At 45.8% G+C, this 16,962-nt stretch overlaps 1 protein-coding gene across 4 annotated transcripts in view; it reads left to right on the plus strand.

Moving 5' to 3' along the window:
* The first annotated feature begins 2,808 nt into the window (after nt 1-2,808).
* Nucleotides 2,809-16,962, plus strand: part of GRAMD1A (GRAM domain containing 1A) — a 51,910-nt gene continuing 37,756 nt past the window's right edge. Inside the window, exons 1-2 of one of the 4 annotated variants that reach the window (XM_081962834.1) lie at nt 2,809-3,005; nt 13,080-13,106. In XM_081962834.1, coding sequence (XP_081818960.1) covers nt 2,998-3,005; nt 13,080-13,106 — 35 coding nt within the window. In that variant the 5' untranslated portion in view covers nt 2,809-2,997. The remainder of the gene's footprint in view (nt 3,006-13,079; nt 13,107-16,962) is intronic. The other 3 variants (XM_081962837.1, XM_081962836.1, XM_081962835.1) reach the window with 3 other exon arrangements.

The raw sequence follows: 16,962 nt of genomic DNA on the forward strand, positions 1-16,962 counted from the left end.
TAAACTCTTCATTCGATTCCACGAAATAATCTTATCAAGATTCATATCCAGATTTTTTTATAAGCTACATTTGCCTGGGTGGATGAATCTTTTTAAAATACCTTAGAAGAATTATTATTTTTGTACGTCGAGAAAATTGATGATTTTGGTAACATTAAAAATTGACCCCCTCCCCCAAAAGGATTAAAATCCCCTCCTATCCTTTCAGATTCCCCTATTCACTTTTTGTCAGTTCAACAACCCTGTGCAGCACGTCCATCTTGGTTTAAGAGTAATGGGAATGACAATCCTCCAAACTGGATTTTTGCCAATACTTGAGCTAATTTTGCATTTCTGATTCTGAATCAGCTACTTAAAATTCTCGAATGCGATCCTTTGCAAGACGATGGGTTACTTTTTTGAAACGGGGGTATCATTATGCTTTAAAGGGCTGATTTCATACAACTTGTTGAATCAGAAAAGACGTTTGTCTGTTTAACTTATATGTCTTAGTCATTGACCACAATAAAGATGCTGTTCCGTTTTGGGCAATTTAGTGCTTGCTTGAGCTCTATCCATTTGGTTTATTTATGGTTTTATTTGCTGCACAAGATCTCCAAAATTAGTTACTTTGATAATCTGTTTAACCACTAGACAGCCCGATCCGCTCTGGTCTTCGTTTCAGTCACATTTCCTTATCTAAACAGAAACAGAATGAAGGTGGGTGGGCAAAAAAATGGAGTGGGAGCAATCTCCGAGTTCCTTCTAGTTTCTCCATTGAATTTTCTTCTGAAATCTGACAGGAATTATTGGAAATCTTCCTTCCATCCTTCTGAATTCAGGAAAGTAGTTCTGAATTGTCGTAAATCAGATTGTCACAGAGAATATCCATGGGGTTGCTAAGAGTCAACATAGTCTTAATGAAATATAATCAATCGCAATTCTGAATAAGATGTGAACACCAGCAGTCATTAAAGCAATATTTTAAGGAAATACAGTGCAGAGTGATCCATTTCATTTTAACATCCATAGGTAGAAAAAGAGTAAACTGGATTCAAAAGTTTGATGTAGAGCAGCTGATCAAATGCCTAAGATCATCCTTACATATGTATTTACAAAGTGCTTTGAATTGGCATACAGTTAGGAAGTCCTTGATTTATGACAATTGGGAACTTCTGTGACTAAGTGAAGCCACCATTAAGTGAGTTGTATAAATAAATAAATAGAATAGAATAATAACTTTATTATCACTTTGAATGTACACTAATTGGCACAAGGAAGGATCAGGATAGAAATGAAAGTGAAGTAAATGAAAAAAAAAAGGATTTATTGTTTGTCAAATTGATATGACTGCCTCTCACAAACAAGGGCCTCTGAGCAATATACAAGTCTTAAAAACAATATATAAATAGTATGAAAAGCTTTACAAAGCACAAGGCTAAGAGAGAACATTAGATATCAGTAACGATGGGACCCTCTCAGTATCTCAGAAATCCGCTGGGCATAAAAGCTGGCCTACAGCAAGCATATCAAGTTATTGGTAAGCATTGACTGCTTATGAATAACTAGAGTTATTGATAAGCACAGTCAATATATTGGCAACCACAGTTAGAAGGCGTAGGAAACTAAGTAATTCCCCAGTCCACCATCATCTGGTGAGGGGAATTTTGTTCATCTTTTTTGGGGAATTGGGGATGTGTCCCATCCAGAGGAGATTTTGCTTTTGAAAAGGGGCGGTTAGCCATCAAACTACAATAAAGTTTTATTTTTCCAAGATGGCAGCAGTGGTTTGGATCCAGGATATCATTTTAGAACCAAACCCCTGAAATCCAAAGGGTGCTGAATGAGTCTTGATGCATGGCTCACCAAGCTGAAACATACATAACATGTAAGCCTGGCATTCAATCCAGTGTATACAACACCTCTAAAGCACCCCAAAACAGACGATCTGTCTCTTTCCCCAACTCTGGATTTCACCAGGGTCCCCCCCCCCCCATCCTCAAAAGGAGCTGGGAACAGCAGAAGCCGCGTCCGAATATTGGGGCGCTGATGGGAAGCGCCTCCTCCTCACCCATCCTCAACTACACACGTGCACCTGTGGGTGGGTGCAAGAAACAGGAGAGCAGGGTAAGTGCCTAGACAGGCGAGGCATCCTGATTCGCCAAGGTCAGGAGCCGGCAACCTTAAATGCTCAAAGAGCCGTTTGGACCAGTTTCCCACAGAAAAGAAAACACCGGGAGCCACAAAACCCTACTATTTCCTGAGCGGCCACAAAACTAGCATATGTAGTTGAATTAAAACATTCTGAAACTTTTCTTGGATTTATCCATGGTTGCCCTACTGGGGGTCAAAAAGATCAATAAATCACATGCTGGTGGATGTTGCCCATTGGCATTTGTGACACCTATTTTGAGTGACAGGGAGCCGCAGCAGAGGGATGAAAGAGCCACATGCGGCTCCAGAGACGCAGGTTGCTGACCCCTGGCCAAGGTCAACCGCCTGAGGTGGCCGGGGGCAGCTCGTAGGGCTCAGCAGGGTCCCCGTTTCACCCAGGAATTTGCCCGGGAGCTTCTGTTCTGCCCCTTCTCCGGGAAAAGAAGCGGGCGAAGCCGAATCGGGGCTTCACTACCCACCGGGCCTCCCTTCCTTGGGGATCCTCCTCTTCCCCCATCCCCCACTCCTCGTGTTCTCCCCCTCCCCTTGCTTTACACGCGAGCGGAAAGGTCTCCACGCACCCGCGGAGCTCCTCCCGCCTGGCTGCCTGCTCTGAAGCCCCTCCCTTTCGCCGGGCTCCGTGCGGGGAAGCCGCCGAGCGAGGGGGTGCGTGCGACAAAAAGGGGCGGCCGCCGTCGAAGGAGGCAGGCGGGCAAGGAGGCAGGCAGAGAACGGCCTGCCTCTTCCTCCGCGCGGCACAACGGGGGCCGCCGGCCGGGACCCTCGCTCGCCTCTCCATCCCGGCCGGGCGGGGGAGGGGGGGCGTCCGCCCGCCCCCCGCCCCGCATTTGCCCGCCCCGGGCTATGTTCGAGTAAGGAGCCGCGCTGCAGGGAAAAGCGGGAGGCGGAGGGGAGATGGGAGGGGGGGGGAGGATGCCGGGCTGGCGGAGGGAAGGAATGGCGGGGAGCTGCCGCGCGGTCCCGTCGGGCAGGGAAGAGGAGGAAGAGGAGGAGGAGGAGGAGGTGGTGGAGGCTGCGGTGGTCCGGACGCGGAGCAAAAGGTGGGTGGGGTGGGGTGGAGGTGGGCTCCGCTGCGGCTGTGGGGAGCTGGCAGAGCGGGTGAGATCCGAGCGGGAAGAGGGCATCGGAGGGCTCCCCCCCCTCCCCCGGAGTCCTTGGCGATCGCCGGCAGGGCTCGCTCGGCGTCCGCCGGGCTTTTAGGCTTCGCGAGTGGGGTTGGTGGTGACTTGTCAGCTGGCAGATGGAAGGAGGAAGGGATGGAGGGACAAAGGAGCTGCTGGGAGCGAGGGAGAGAAACAGAGAGAGAGGGAGAGGGAGGGGGAGAAACAGAAGAGAGAGAGAGAAGGAAGGAGGGAGAGACAGAGAGAGAGAGGGAGAGACAGGGAGGGGGGAGAGAGAAGGAGGAAGGGGGAGAAACAGAAAGAGAGAGAGAGAGACGGAGAGAGGGAAAGACAGAGGGGGTGAGAGAGAAGGAAGAAGGGAGAAACAGAAAGAGAGAGAGGAGGAGGAGAGAGGGAGAGAGACAGAAGAAGGGAGGGAGAGAAACAGAGAGAGAGAGAGTGGAGGAGGGAGGGAGAGACAGAGAAAGGGAGAGAGACAGAGAAGAAGGGAGGGAGAGAAACAGAAAGAGAGAGAGAGAAGGAGGGAGGGAAAGACACACACAGAGAGACAGAGGTGGAGAGACAGAGAAGAAGGGAGGGAAAGACACACACAGAGAGGGGGGGGAGAGACAGAGAAGAAGGGAGGGAGAGAAACATAAAGAGAGAGAGAGAGAGAGAGAGGAGGGAGAGCGAGGGCTGGTGGAAGGGAGTGCGTGGCGTCCCTGAGAACGGCGGCGGTTGTTTGGGAGGGCGGAGGGATGCCACTTCTCTTCCTCTTCCCTCCCCCCCTCCCGGGTTTCGATCTAGCCGCTCGTCCTTTTTCCCCTCTGGGGGCATCGGCGATTCGCTGCTGGTCGCCCTTTGGGTTGTGTGTGGTGTAGCGCCTTTGTTGCGCGGGTGCAAATGCAGGTCTCCGCTCCCGGGTGGGTTGGCGGGCGCGGCTGAAGGACCCCCGTGGACGGTCCTTTTCCAGTCGCGATGTTATCGAGCCACGCTGCCCATCTCCAAGCCTGCAGGACCAACCAGCTGAAGGGCTAATGGACCTCAATGTCTGGACAGCGCCGGAATGGCTGGCTTCAGATTATTCCATTAATCAGTAATAAAACCCGTGTATGTGTTTGTGTGTGTGTGCGCGCGCGCGCGCGTGCTTGCGCGCATTCACACAACTGGCTAGCCTGGTCTGTTTTTTAAAACCCGGTTGGCTTTTGGTGCTTTCATATCTTGTGTGAGACCAGGCTGTTTGGTTAGTTTATGGGTTCCCTATATTTTGTGAAAGTGAATTATAGCTTGTGTGCATGAGCAAACATACCATACCGTGTGCTTTTGAGGAGATGCAGTACAGTATGTGATTTATTTTTTCTTGAAATTTGGGTACCCTTGTATCAGGACACCCGAGAATCCTGTTCTAGTCTGGAGTAGCATGGCTGAGCATCTTTGGCAAAGCTTGTTGGGAATCTTGAAATATATATTTTTAGCAACTGAAAAAGTTGGATATACAATTGCATAGTAAAGAGATATTCCAGAAGCATTTGGGCTTCTAATGATCTTTCATTATATATGTGGGAGAAGAAGATGAGTTCCAAAGCCTTAAAAAGCAGCATGGGAGGATAAAACAAAAAAAAAATGTGATGTACCTTTGGGGAATGTTTAAGGTGCCACAAACATCTTCCTTTTCTTTTTAAACAGTGTGGACTGTTCTAAAAGTTTTGAGATCCTTACTCAAAATTCTGCAGGCCAGTCACATGATTTTGAATGTGTAAAAGTCATAGTACCACGGGGATGCCAGTAAATCACTAGTAAAGGTTTCACACAGCCATTTATGGATATCAGTTATAAATGTAGCAACTGTGGCTGCTTATACGGTACATATAAAATGCTTGGTTTTCTTCTTTCCCTTTTGTTCTTGCTTAATTATTTTGTGGTTTGGTATGTTGCGTGAGCCCAGGCCATTTGGTTAATGGCCAGATCATTGTATTCTGAAATAGATTTATTAGCAGCTAGGTGACGCATGTTGTGTGAATACAAAACTGTGTGTTTGTATCTTTGGCCCTGTGGCAACTGGAAACTTCAGTTAACCTGGCTATAAATCAATTCAAATTTTCAAGTCGTCAAAAAACAAAGTCATTGAAATCCAGGTACTGACCCATCAGAAATGTCATGTGTTAAGAAAAAGAGATTATTGGTAATCCATCCTTGTGGGGCATTATTTTCTGCTCCCAAAGAAATAAATTAGAAACAATTCATCCTCGAGGTTCCTTTCTGACATTACTGAAAAAGATAATTCCCTTCAATGGCATTCTGGGTAATTTTGGGAACTCTATAAAGACCTTCTTGTAGGCTTAGACACCCATGGATTCAAACTATGAAGACAGTCCTTTTGCAAAAAAAATAAATAAATTGTTGGCCTATCGGACAAATCAGGCTTTACTAAAACTTAAAACAAGATTTTGCTGGGGTGCTCATTCCTGCATTCCAAGCTGAAATCCCTAAAATAGCTTCAGTAACTTGAATAAGTATGAATTTTGTCTCAGTGATGCAACTAAACATCGCTAGGTGTGTTTGGGATGCAGGGAGTTCTCGAGTTAACAACCGTTCGTTTAGTGTCTGCAAAAAAGTCATTTACAAATGGTCCTCAGACCTCCAACTTTTGTGGTGTTCCCATGGTCATGTGATCAGAATTCAGACACATAGCAACCTGGTTGCAGAGTCCTGGGGTGATATGAGTGCCGTTTCCCAGACAGCTTCCAAACAAAGGCAATGGGGAAAGCGGAATTCACTTAATTCACTACCACAAACTCGATTGCATTGAGAGCTGCGTCAGGGTTGCGTTTGACCTCAGGGGGCCTGGATGGGTGTGGCTGAGGTGGGCGTGGCCAGCTTGACATCACTTGTGTCAGCGCTCCGCCAGCGAAAACGTGCTCCAAAGCTCAGTTTTCAGCTGCGATGGCCTCCTGCAACCCTCTGCCAGTGAAAACAGAGTTGGGAGTGCTGCCCGCTGTCCATTTTCACTGGCAGAGGCACTGCGGGCAGTCCTTTACTTTTTCCAGGGCGGCCCAGTGGGCCACCTCTAAGCACCCCGCGGGCCGGATCTGGCCCCTGGGTCCTGAGTTTGACACCCCTGCACTATCTGATTCACCTGACCTATTCACTATGGCGACTGAGCAAAAAAAGATCATCAAATTGGGTGCATCTCCCTTGGTGGCGACTCTGGTTAGCGATGGAATTTCTGATCCTAACGTACGCAGAGGGCTACCTGTAGACGCAGCCTCCTTCTATCTATGAGTCATTTCTGTGGACCCAGGAGAAAATGTTTCAGTAACTCAGCAGCAAGGGCAATGTTGCACAAAGGTCAGCCTCAGGAAGTGAAGGTCAACAGCCTTTTTAGCATGTTGCCGGCGTAGATCATTATGACTGCAGTGAATATGGTTAGAAGGAGCATAGGTTGTTTCCTTCTTCCTTCCCCTCGCAGTTCCAGTGAAGGCCACATCATCTTTGTTAGTCTGCTTGTGCAAGTAGTTTTGTGGTCTTCTGTTGCCTATCCAGGAGATTTCTCTGCAGTCTTTTGGAAGCGTAGAAAGGAATTCTGTCTAAGGTACAGGGCTCTTTCAGTCTGTCTGTCTCTTTGCAGGTCTATTGTCAGAAGGATAATGCTTCAACGATCAGAACAGACAGGGTCAAATTTAGTATGGCAGGAGAGCTATGAGAATAATAATAATGATTTATTAAACATGCATGGTATCCAAATCCCAGCCATTATCAATGCTCCAGGTCTGGTCAGAGGCGACAGAGAAAAAGAGATTCCCACTGCATTCCCACTGCAGAAGAGCCGTGGTGGCGCAGTGGTTAGAATGCAGTATTGCAGGGTAATTCTGCTGACCGCCGGCTGCCAGCAGTTTGGCGGTTCGATTCCCACCAGTGCAAGGTTGACTCAGACTTCTGTCCTTCCGAGATGGGTAAAATGAGGATCCAGATTGTTGGGGGCAATAAGCTGACTCTATAAATCGCTTAGAGAAGACTGTAAAACACTGTGAAGTGGTTCAGCGGCGTGAATCCCTGACGCCGCGTAACGGAGTGAGCTCCCGTGACTTGTCCCCAGCTTCTGCCAACCTAGCAGTTCAAAAGCAGGTAAAAAATGCAAGTAGGAAAAAATAGGAACCACCTTTAGTGGGAAGGTAACAGTGTTCCGTGCGCCTTTGGCATTTAGTCATGCCGGCCACATGACCACATAGACGTCTTTGGCTCTTCGGCTTTGAAACAGAGATGGGCACCGCCCCCCCTAGAGTCTGGAACATCTAGCACATATGTGTGAGGGGAACCTTTACCTTTAGGGAAGGTAAGTGAAAATCACCTCTGATTATTTCCATATTCCTTGAATTCTGCTGGAAGGCAGGTGCTTGCGTATGCGCATACATTCACAACCTTGTTGTGTTTTGTCACAAAGGAGAAAATACAGGTGCCTTCAGGAGGCAGGGCTGAAAGAGATCTTGGAAAAAACTAAGAAGCTCTTTATGTTTTCCCACATTCCGATGTTGCATCAGAATCTGGCGTGAAACATTAAGCGCACCTTTTCAGGTAGTTCCGATCTAGCAAATCTTGCTCAACTACAAATCCTTTAGGCTGTGTTTGGCAGACCCAGTGATGTGGGAGGAGAAATTGTCAGGAGTTGGTAGGGCTAAAATCTTAAAAATAGACAACTCTCGTGGCCTGGCATCTGTTCTATGCAATAATAAGACATACAGGTAGTCCTCTCAAACAACCCCAATTGGGCCCGAAATGTACGTTGCTAAGCGAGACAGCGGTTCGGTGAATTTTGCTCCCTTTTACAATCTTTCTCGCCCCAGTTGTTAAGTGAATAATTGCAGTTGTTAAGTTAACAAGACGGTTCTTAAGCGAATCTGGCTTCCCCATTGACTTTGCTGTCCAGAAGGTCGCAAAAGAGGACCACGTGATCCCTGGGACACTGCAACCGTCATAGATATGAGTCAGTGGCCAAGTGTCTGAATTTTGATCACATGACTGTGGGGATGCTGCAACGGTCATAAGTGTGAAAAATGGTCGTAACTTTGAACTGTCGCTCAGTGAACTGTTGTAATTCGAGGACTACCTGTATTTTTATTTTTATTTTAGATTTTGGGTTGCATGTACCTCCTTTTCCATATTTGGGCTTGGGATGAGCCTGGGAGTTGCAATTTGGAGCTACCTTAGTAAGTAGAAAGGTGGAGGTATTCCAGCAAAGATTTCACAGCCACGAGACGATAAAAGATGCCTCAAATGTCTGTGGAGTGGAAATAATTAGACAGAATGCCTGCCTTCTCTCCCAGCATTGCTTTAGAGGGTCAGGAAGACCAGCAGTGGGGTTAACTGGTGTAATTGATTGACTGGCAGCTATATAACTGATCCCAGAGCTTGGTATTTGGTGGTAGTGTTTACAAAGCATCCTTCCCCAGACCTCGCCTTTACATTTGCACCCACACCAAATTCAATGAGTTTGAATGTTAGTTATTTAGAAGGTGGAACAATTTATTTGCAAGTTGCTCCAACTTTGGCTATGTGGTTACTTTGTGGCTTGGTGCATTCTGCAAACTTAGTAAATCAATTAAATTGGTTGATAAGTTAGTAAATAAGTAAGGATGGAAGGAAGGAAGAAGAAAGGAAGGAAGGAAGAATGAAAGAAAGGAAGGAAAAGAAAAAAAGAAAGACAAAATCTGAATTCGGATTGAGAACCATTCAGAATCACTTGGATAGTGAGATTGGCAGCATATAAATTTAAATAATAAATAAATCTGTCACTGGTGGCTCATTCCCTATCAATATAAATGTGACGCTAAGTGTAGTAAGTTGTGAAGTGCCTTTCAACCTAGGTGTATAGTAATGACTGCCTCCCAGACATTACTTTAGGCTTAGATTGAAAGGCATTTCACATCTTACTACATGGTTCTCCAACTTGCAGTGACCCTACAGGGTTCTTTGCAATGCCTTCTTTAAAAAAAAACCCCACCCTTAATAATGTGTGGTCACCAGTATCTTCAGGATTTCCTTCCATAGATGCAGTTCACTGCATCAAAAACAGATGAACTGCAATTCAGCCAGTTTGCACCTATTCGGGAGAACCGGTTGTTAACTTTCTAAGCAGTTCAGAGAACCGGTTGTTGGAAGAAATCTCCTTTTGGTTTTTTCCCACTTTACAGGGCTAATCCTGTAAGGAAGGCAGGAAGGAAACATTCTGGTGTTCTTTCTAGCCTAATCTTTATTGCCCTCCTTATAGAAACTGCCTCTCCGGTTAACCCTTATTATATTGTCTCAGCTAAGGCGAAGCGCCCCTCGACCTGAGTGATGTTGAGTTGGCCATGCCCACTCAGTCACATGACCACTGAGCCCTGCCTACCCAGCTGGTCATTAGGGCAGAGAACCGACTGTTAAATTATTTGAATCCCACCACTGCATAGATGTGACCCCAATCTACGAAGCTACTTTAAAAGCACGGGGTTGGTTGATCACTGAGGAAGCTGAAATGTTTTGGCACCTTGCAGTTCTTGGTCTGATTCACCTGAGACCTATCCAGTGATTATAACTGTTGTGATTTCCAAGCATTTTTCAGATTTCAACACCCACTTGGATGGTGGGCTGACTGGGACATGCAATAATTATGCCAGACTCGGGAACTGCAGAAGGCACAAGCGAGCAGGAAGGGTGTGTAACTGAATAACAATTACTGCTCACTTATCTAAGCCAATATTGAAGCCTAACGTAAACAATAAATCATGTTTACTTTTATATTATACATTGTAATTGCAACCGTCTCCGCCGATAAATAGAAAACATTTCAATAGTTTCTATGCCGCTTCTCGCTATAGCAACTCAGAAAACCTTTTAAGGTAGCCCGAGCATTATTCCAGAAAGCAAACTCCGTAAGCGCATCTAAAAAAGAAATAAATAAAAAGAGGGCATTGTGAAATAAGATACGTACTAGATGAAAGCGAAATAAAACAGGAGGAAAATGTTTCTTCAAACAATTATTCCGGGAGGAGTTGATTTGTTCATTAATTTGTCACATTTGTACGGCTGCCACCTCATGTAGTGACTGGGTGCTGTACACAATAAAATGAGATGTGTAAAAATCATTGAAAACAACCAAACTAAATTAAAATGATTAAAAGTGTTTTTTTTTTAAAAGAAAAGAACAAATGTCAGGAAAAAACGTACAAAAGAGTACATTCATTTAACTTATCTGCTAGCCATCTGGCAGGCTCCAGATATCATGTTCTAAGGGCAAGGCCAAATTAATGGCCGGGGAAGAGATAAGTAAAAGGATACATTTTTAAAGAAATGCTTTCCACATGCCAGTTTTGGGAGCTTGGCAGAAGATCACTCTGTGACCAGTAGATCCAGGTTTCTACAAAAACTTGAGCAAATTGGTTGATCTTGAGCGAATTCCAGAGGTGGTATTTGGCCGGTTCTCGCCAGGCCAGGTGAACCGGTAGCGGTGGCTGCATAAGGTTCTGCCCACCCACCCTGATGTAACGCACTAGCATGCACAGATGAGGCGCATACTGGCGACATGAGCATATGTGCTCACTCACATTTATGAACCAGTAGGGAAGGTAAGTGAACCCCACCTCTGGTGAATTCCCGTTTTTTTTCAACCACGTTAACTGGTTGTTCTGAAGATAATGTAGTGCAGGGGTGTCAAACTCAAGGCTTGGTGGGTCGGATCCGGCCCACTAGGTGCTTAGATCTGGGCTGCAGGGCACTCCTGGAAACAACGAAGGACCGATCCACAGTGCCTCTACCAGTGAAAATGGGCTCCCGGGATCCGTTTTTGGTGCAACGGCCTTCTGCAATCCTCTGCCAGCGAAAACAGAGCTCGGGAGGGCCTGGCAGAGGGTTGCAGGAAGCCGTCCCAGCAGAAAACGGAACTCGGGAGCCCATTTGCGCTGTCTGAGCACCCGGGCCACCACAGGCACTGACACGACTGATGTCGAGCTGGTCACGCTTACCCCCGCCTCCCAAGGTCAAACACAACCCTGATGCGGCCCTCAATGAAATTTGAGTTTGACACCCCTGATGTAGTGGGTGATGCCATTTCCTTTGATCAGGAATAATCAAGCTAAAGTGAGGGCCACACTTAGTATATAGGATACAGAGCTACAAAGAACGAAACAGCTTGCCTCTTAGTGGAAAGTTTTGGGAGGTCTTTGTCTTTTAATAGGAGGATTTTGTTTTGTTTAATATCAGTGTTTACATCGTATATTTTAGTCTTTATTGTTTGGTGGGAAACCATGCCTGTGGTTTTTAGTAATCAGGATCGCAAGAGGTTCTAAGAACTGGAAATAGGAAATAACAACAACAACAACAACAACAACAACAGGGTGCTATTCCAAAAGCACTGGAATTACATTTAAAACAGTTAAAAATTGACAAAATCACCATCAGTCAAATGCAAAAGGCCGCACTGCTTGGATCCGCACACATATTACGAAAATATGTTACGACGTCCTAGGCCCCTGGGTGGGGCCCGACTAGTAATCAATGCCAAATCCGGCGAAACAACTGGCCGCTGTGATACAATTCTGTTGATGCAACAACAACAACAACAACAACAATAATAATAGTAGTAGTAGTAGTAGTAGTAATAATAGTGACGATACTTAAGAAAATCTGTGCTTTGACAAAATTTCCATCCGTCAACCATGGCCATACTGCTTGGATCTGCACGTAATGCATAGTGTGTCAGTATATTATGGCATGCTAAGTTCCTGGGAAAAACTCGATGCATTATGACTTAGGATGTCATAATGTATTGATGTAGTGTGCATTACATGCAGATCCAAGCAGTGTGTCCTTTTGTAATTGAGAGATGGAGACTTACTCAATGCACAGTTTTTCTCAGTATCGTCATTATTATTATTATTTCTCTTTTCCAGTTCTTAAACCTGTTCTGATCCTGATTGTACCAGCCAAAGAATTGGCAGCTGTGATTTCACGTTGTTGTGTATTTAATACTTGTGTATTTGTCTATTTAATAATCATCCCAATAACCAAAATCATAATAAGGCTACTTGGGAAGAGGTCTGTTGTTCCCATTTCCAGTCCAAAATTGTTGAAGGCTATCTATGGAATGGATGGTGGGCGGGGTGTGCGTGTGTGCTTGCCAGGCCAGTCTGGGGAAATTAGGAGCAGTGGGTAGTGCCATCTTCATTCAGCTGGCCCAGTCTTGTTGGGCTCAGAGGTAGCGATTATGGCTTGGATCGGAGGACCCAGGAACAGAAATGGAACTGAGCAATGCACTGAAGGAAGCTTGCAGGATATGTCTTTTGGGAACAAAAGCTTGGATCCCCCTCCCTCCCTTCCTTTCCCTTCCCTGCCCTTCCCTGCATCAGAACTTTGCTGTTTTTTCCTATCCAGGCACTGGGACTGTAAGATCCCAGCAGATTCTTGAGGAGCAGCCCAAGGAGATGGGCTTGGCCAATTTGATGTCCCTTGAAAAAGCAGAAGAGCAGTAAGGATGAACAATGATCCTTTAAAACGCTCATTTGTGTGCCACACTCTCCCCCCCACCCCACCATATTCTAAAACAGCTGTTCAGCGTAATATAGCCACCTGCTGTAAGCATTTGTCTGGGAAGGACAGGAAGGAGGGAAGCAAGAGCTAAACTAAGGGGCTGATGTATACCCAGCCAAAGAGTAGAGCAGGTGGTCTTCAGCCTGCAGCCACCATTTGCTCCGTCTTCGTCTTTCTCTCTTTCTTGCACTGCTCGCTCAGCAAGGATTCGTCTTTCATGCATTTTCCCCCACTCTCTTCTTTCCTCGCTCTCGTTTGTACCAGGGCGCCAGGCAGATCCCCAGGTGGCCGGTAAGTTGCCTGCCAAATTGGGTTTGGGAGAGTGCATGAGCATGATGGAAAACGTGGGGATATCCTACAACTTCCCACACTTAAAAGACCAGGTCCTAGAGAAAGGCTGGCCTCGCATGGGTTCCAAAAAGCGTGGGCTTCCATCTTCATCTACCCCTTTCCATCACACCTGGTCCTAAAGATGAAGTCCCAAACTCACCCGGTTGTCCGAACTAAAGCGACCTCAAGTCTGGATTCATGGAAGCTAGAATCTCTTCGTCCCCGACCAGCCTAAACGTCAAGATTGGATTTCTTTAAAATCCAGATTAATAGTTCTCCTTTGGAGGCAAGCATGTCAGAAAGGAAAATGGCAGGGCCGTTTTGAGGGAGAGTGAGATACCAAGCTAGTAGAGATGGATAATCCTGTCCTTGTATTTGTGTGGGAAATAATGACAATCCCAAGATCATAATTATCAAACCAGGACACTGCAAGTAAAAAAAAATATCTTTCTGGTGCATTAGGTGGCTGGAGAAGAAAGAAGAAGAGAAGAGAGGAGGCTTCCCTCCAAACCTTTTTGTGCTTGTTATTTTTATACCTTAGCAAGCAAACAACTGTCTACCAGACTTATAATGTTTCTATTATTCTCTTTAGATTAAGCTCACGGCAGCTGGAAAGAACTAAATAGATATTGGGCATTGGCAGCAAATAGATTATCCTTTTATGACAAGGCTCAATTATAGATAGTCCTTGATTTATAACCACAATTGGGACCAGAATTTCCTTTACGAAACAAAGCAGTTGTTAAGTGTGTCTCACTTAACAACTTTCCCCACAATTATTAAGCAAATCACTGCGGTTGTTAGGTGAATCCCATGGAGGTTAAGTGAATGCAGCTTCTCTCATTGACTTTGTTGGGAGCCAGCTGGAAAGGTTGCAAATCACATGACCCTTCTCCCAGGTCATGTGACCACCAATCACATGACTGCCAGCTGGGAAGGTTACAATCACATGACCCCAGGACGCTGCAACCATCCTAAATACAGTCTGATTGGCAAGCATCACAATTTTGAACATGTGACCGTGAGGAGGTTGCATTCATTGTAAGTGCGAGGACCGGTCGTAAGTAACTTTTGTCAGTGCTGTTGTAACTTCCCACCGTCACGAAACAAATGATTGTAAATCAAGGATTGCCTGTACTCGATATCTATTATTTTGGATCCGTTTTTTAACCTTCTAGCTAACTCTCCTTACGATTCCGAGAATGAATCAAATGTGTTGAGGGTCATAATGCGTTTAATATTTGAACGAGAGGACAAACAACCATCATTTTAACCATTCAAACTACTTCATAATCATGAAAACAGGAAAGCTTTTTTTTTTTTTAATTGCCCAAAGACTTATATTTGAAATGAGCAAGAAAGCGGCCTTTTCCTTTCTTAGGATTTTTATACACCATCCCAGAACACAAAACGTCTTTGGGCAGCTTAGAATAAGCAAACAAAAAAGCAATTTCAGGCGGGATCATAAAAATCCAAGCTTAGCGCTAAAGCCAACCAACAGAAATCAGAAAAGATGGCCTGCAGTGCCTGGATTCCTGAAGGGTAGCCCTTTGTTTGTGAAAGTTTTCACATCCTGGTAGCCCTCAACCAGAGGTGGGTTCCTACTGGTTCAGCCTGGTTCGGCCGAGGAGGTAGTAACTCGGCCGGGCACGCAACTGAGCCAGTTCTATTGTCGGTGCTGCCATCTTGATTTTCGATCCTGCGCCTACGCAGAACAATCTTCAATGCCAAAACTTAATTCTTTCCCCTTTTCTAACGTGCGCATGCGCAGAACTTTTTAGGTGTAAATGTGCACGGGCGCAGAGCCTGTGTTTGGTGTGGCGCGCGCACGCAAAAATTTTTTGCATGCCAAACCAGCAGTAATGCCGCCAGGAAGCCACCCCTGCCCTCAACCAATGACTTCCCATGTTCTGGAATTGCCCCTTAGCAAAATCAACATCACTTATTGGCTAGAAAAATCCTACGGATGAAGATTTTAAAAGCCTCCCTAAGCTGGAAAAGTGACAGGTTTCTTTATTTTGGTATAGGCCAGATTTTTTGATTTTTTTGTTGGAGTGCAGCAGGGACGTGCGGTCAGGGGAGGCAGGGGAGGCAGAGCCTCACCGCTCTCATCATGAAAAGAAAAAAAAAGGGAAAAGGGAAAAGGCACACGTGGTCCCATTCCCCACCTTCCTGAGTCAACATGAAGGGGACCGCAGAGCGTGCTCCACCGGTTCGCGCTTCACAGTTCCCTTCATGTTGACTCAGGAAGGCGGGGAATGGGATCACGTGTGCTGGAGGATGAGGCAGCCTCAGCCTCCTGCACACGTGTTCCCATTCCCTGCCTTCCTGATGACGTCACCAGCCTCACCAGCCATAAACCTCACCGCACGTCATTGGAGTGCAGGATAGGCCATGGAGAAGACAGATCCAGTTTGGAGCAGTGGTTAAGGAGTTCGGCTAGAAACTGGGAGACTGTGACTTGTAGGTCCTCCTTAGGCATGAAAGTCGCCAGGGTGGCAGTGCCAGTCTCCCTCGGCCCGCTCCATCCCGCATGGTGGATGTTGTGGAGAAAAATAGGAGGAGGAAGGAGTGTTAGGTACGTTGGGTAACTTATACAAAATAATAATAAACAAACAAGGATCGCTTTCACCAGCGACTCGCTTCCCATCTTGACGGAGTCTCTGGGAATCTCTGCTGTCTCCTAAGGTGACCCAGGCCTTGGGATTCGGATCCTGTTTCACCCCTTGAGAAATCACTTTCCTGTTTGCATTCCTCTGCACCCAGAATAATTCCTTGGATGGGAAGCGGATAATCCCACTGATGTCATTATTTAGCTTAGCTTGACTCGGGGCCCCCCAGGGAATTTCTGCATCTTTAAAAGAGTCCCACAGAAGGGAGAATAGGAGAGGAAGAAAAGTAGCAATGCTTCCAGATTTGGTGATCGTGGTTTTCAGAGCTGACAATGCATCTATCAGGCTGAAACAAAACAGGTTTGGCTTGAGGCAGGCATTCCTGGCAGAGGTGGTTAGCAGTGGCCAGGTTCCATAGCTTGTTGAACAGTGAGGATGAGACAAAGATCAGGCTGCAGAGAAACGCACCCAAAAATGTTCAAATGAACTCAAGTTTACAGTTCACGGAGTACGTGTAGTACTTGACTTACAACCATAACAGAGCCTGCCCATCACGGTCGCAAGTTATGATGGTCCTACAGCAGGGGTGTCCAAACTTGGGAACTTTAAGACTTGTGGACTTCAACTCCCAGAATTCCCCAGCCAGCCATGCTGGCTGGGGAATTCTGGGAGTTGAAGTCCACAAGTCTTAAAGTTCCCAAGTTTGGACACCCCTGTCCTATAGTGAGTCACCCACATACCCAAATTGATTTTATGACCTTTTTTTTTTTTTGCAGTGGTTGTTAAGCAAGTCAATAGTTCATTATGGGCCAAAAACCCAAAAAAGTAAATGCCACCTTTTGGCAAAACATAACGAATCGCTCAACCACCATGGCAGAAAAAGTCATAAAATCCTGGTTGAGGTAACTGAGATGCTGCAAATGACTGTAAATCGAGGCTAAATTGATGAATGCCCCAAAGGAAGCAACGTAACCAGGATGGCAGCCATAAGAACGTCAGAACTGGGTTGTAAGGGAGGTCTGTTGTAACTCTGAAAGATTGTTAAATGACTGGTCATAAATTGAGGATTGCCTGTATCTTTTAAAAAAAAAAAATAGCCCCTTGTAGCTACTGTGGGATAAATATGCAGGCATCCTTTCCTGGAATTTTCTGGGCAAAGGGTAATTTTTTATATTTAACAATCAGACGGAAATGAATGTAATCTC

This window comes from Natrix helvetica (genome assembly GCF_964273705.1).
Source record: "Natrix helvetica genome assembly, chromosome: 9".
NCBI classification, from domain to species: Eukaryota; Metazoa; Chordata; class Lepidosauria; order Squamata; family Natricidae; genus Natrix; species Natrix helvetica.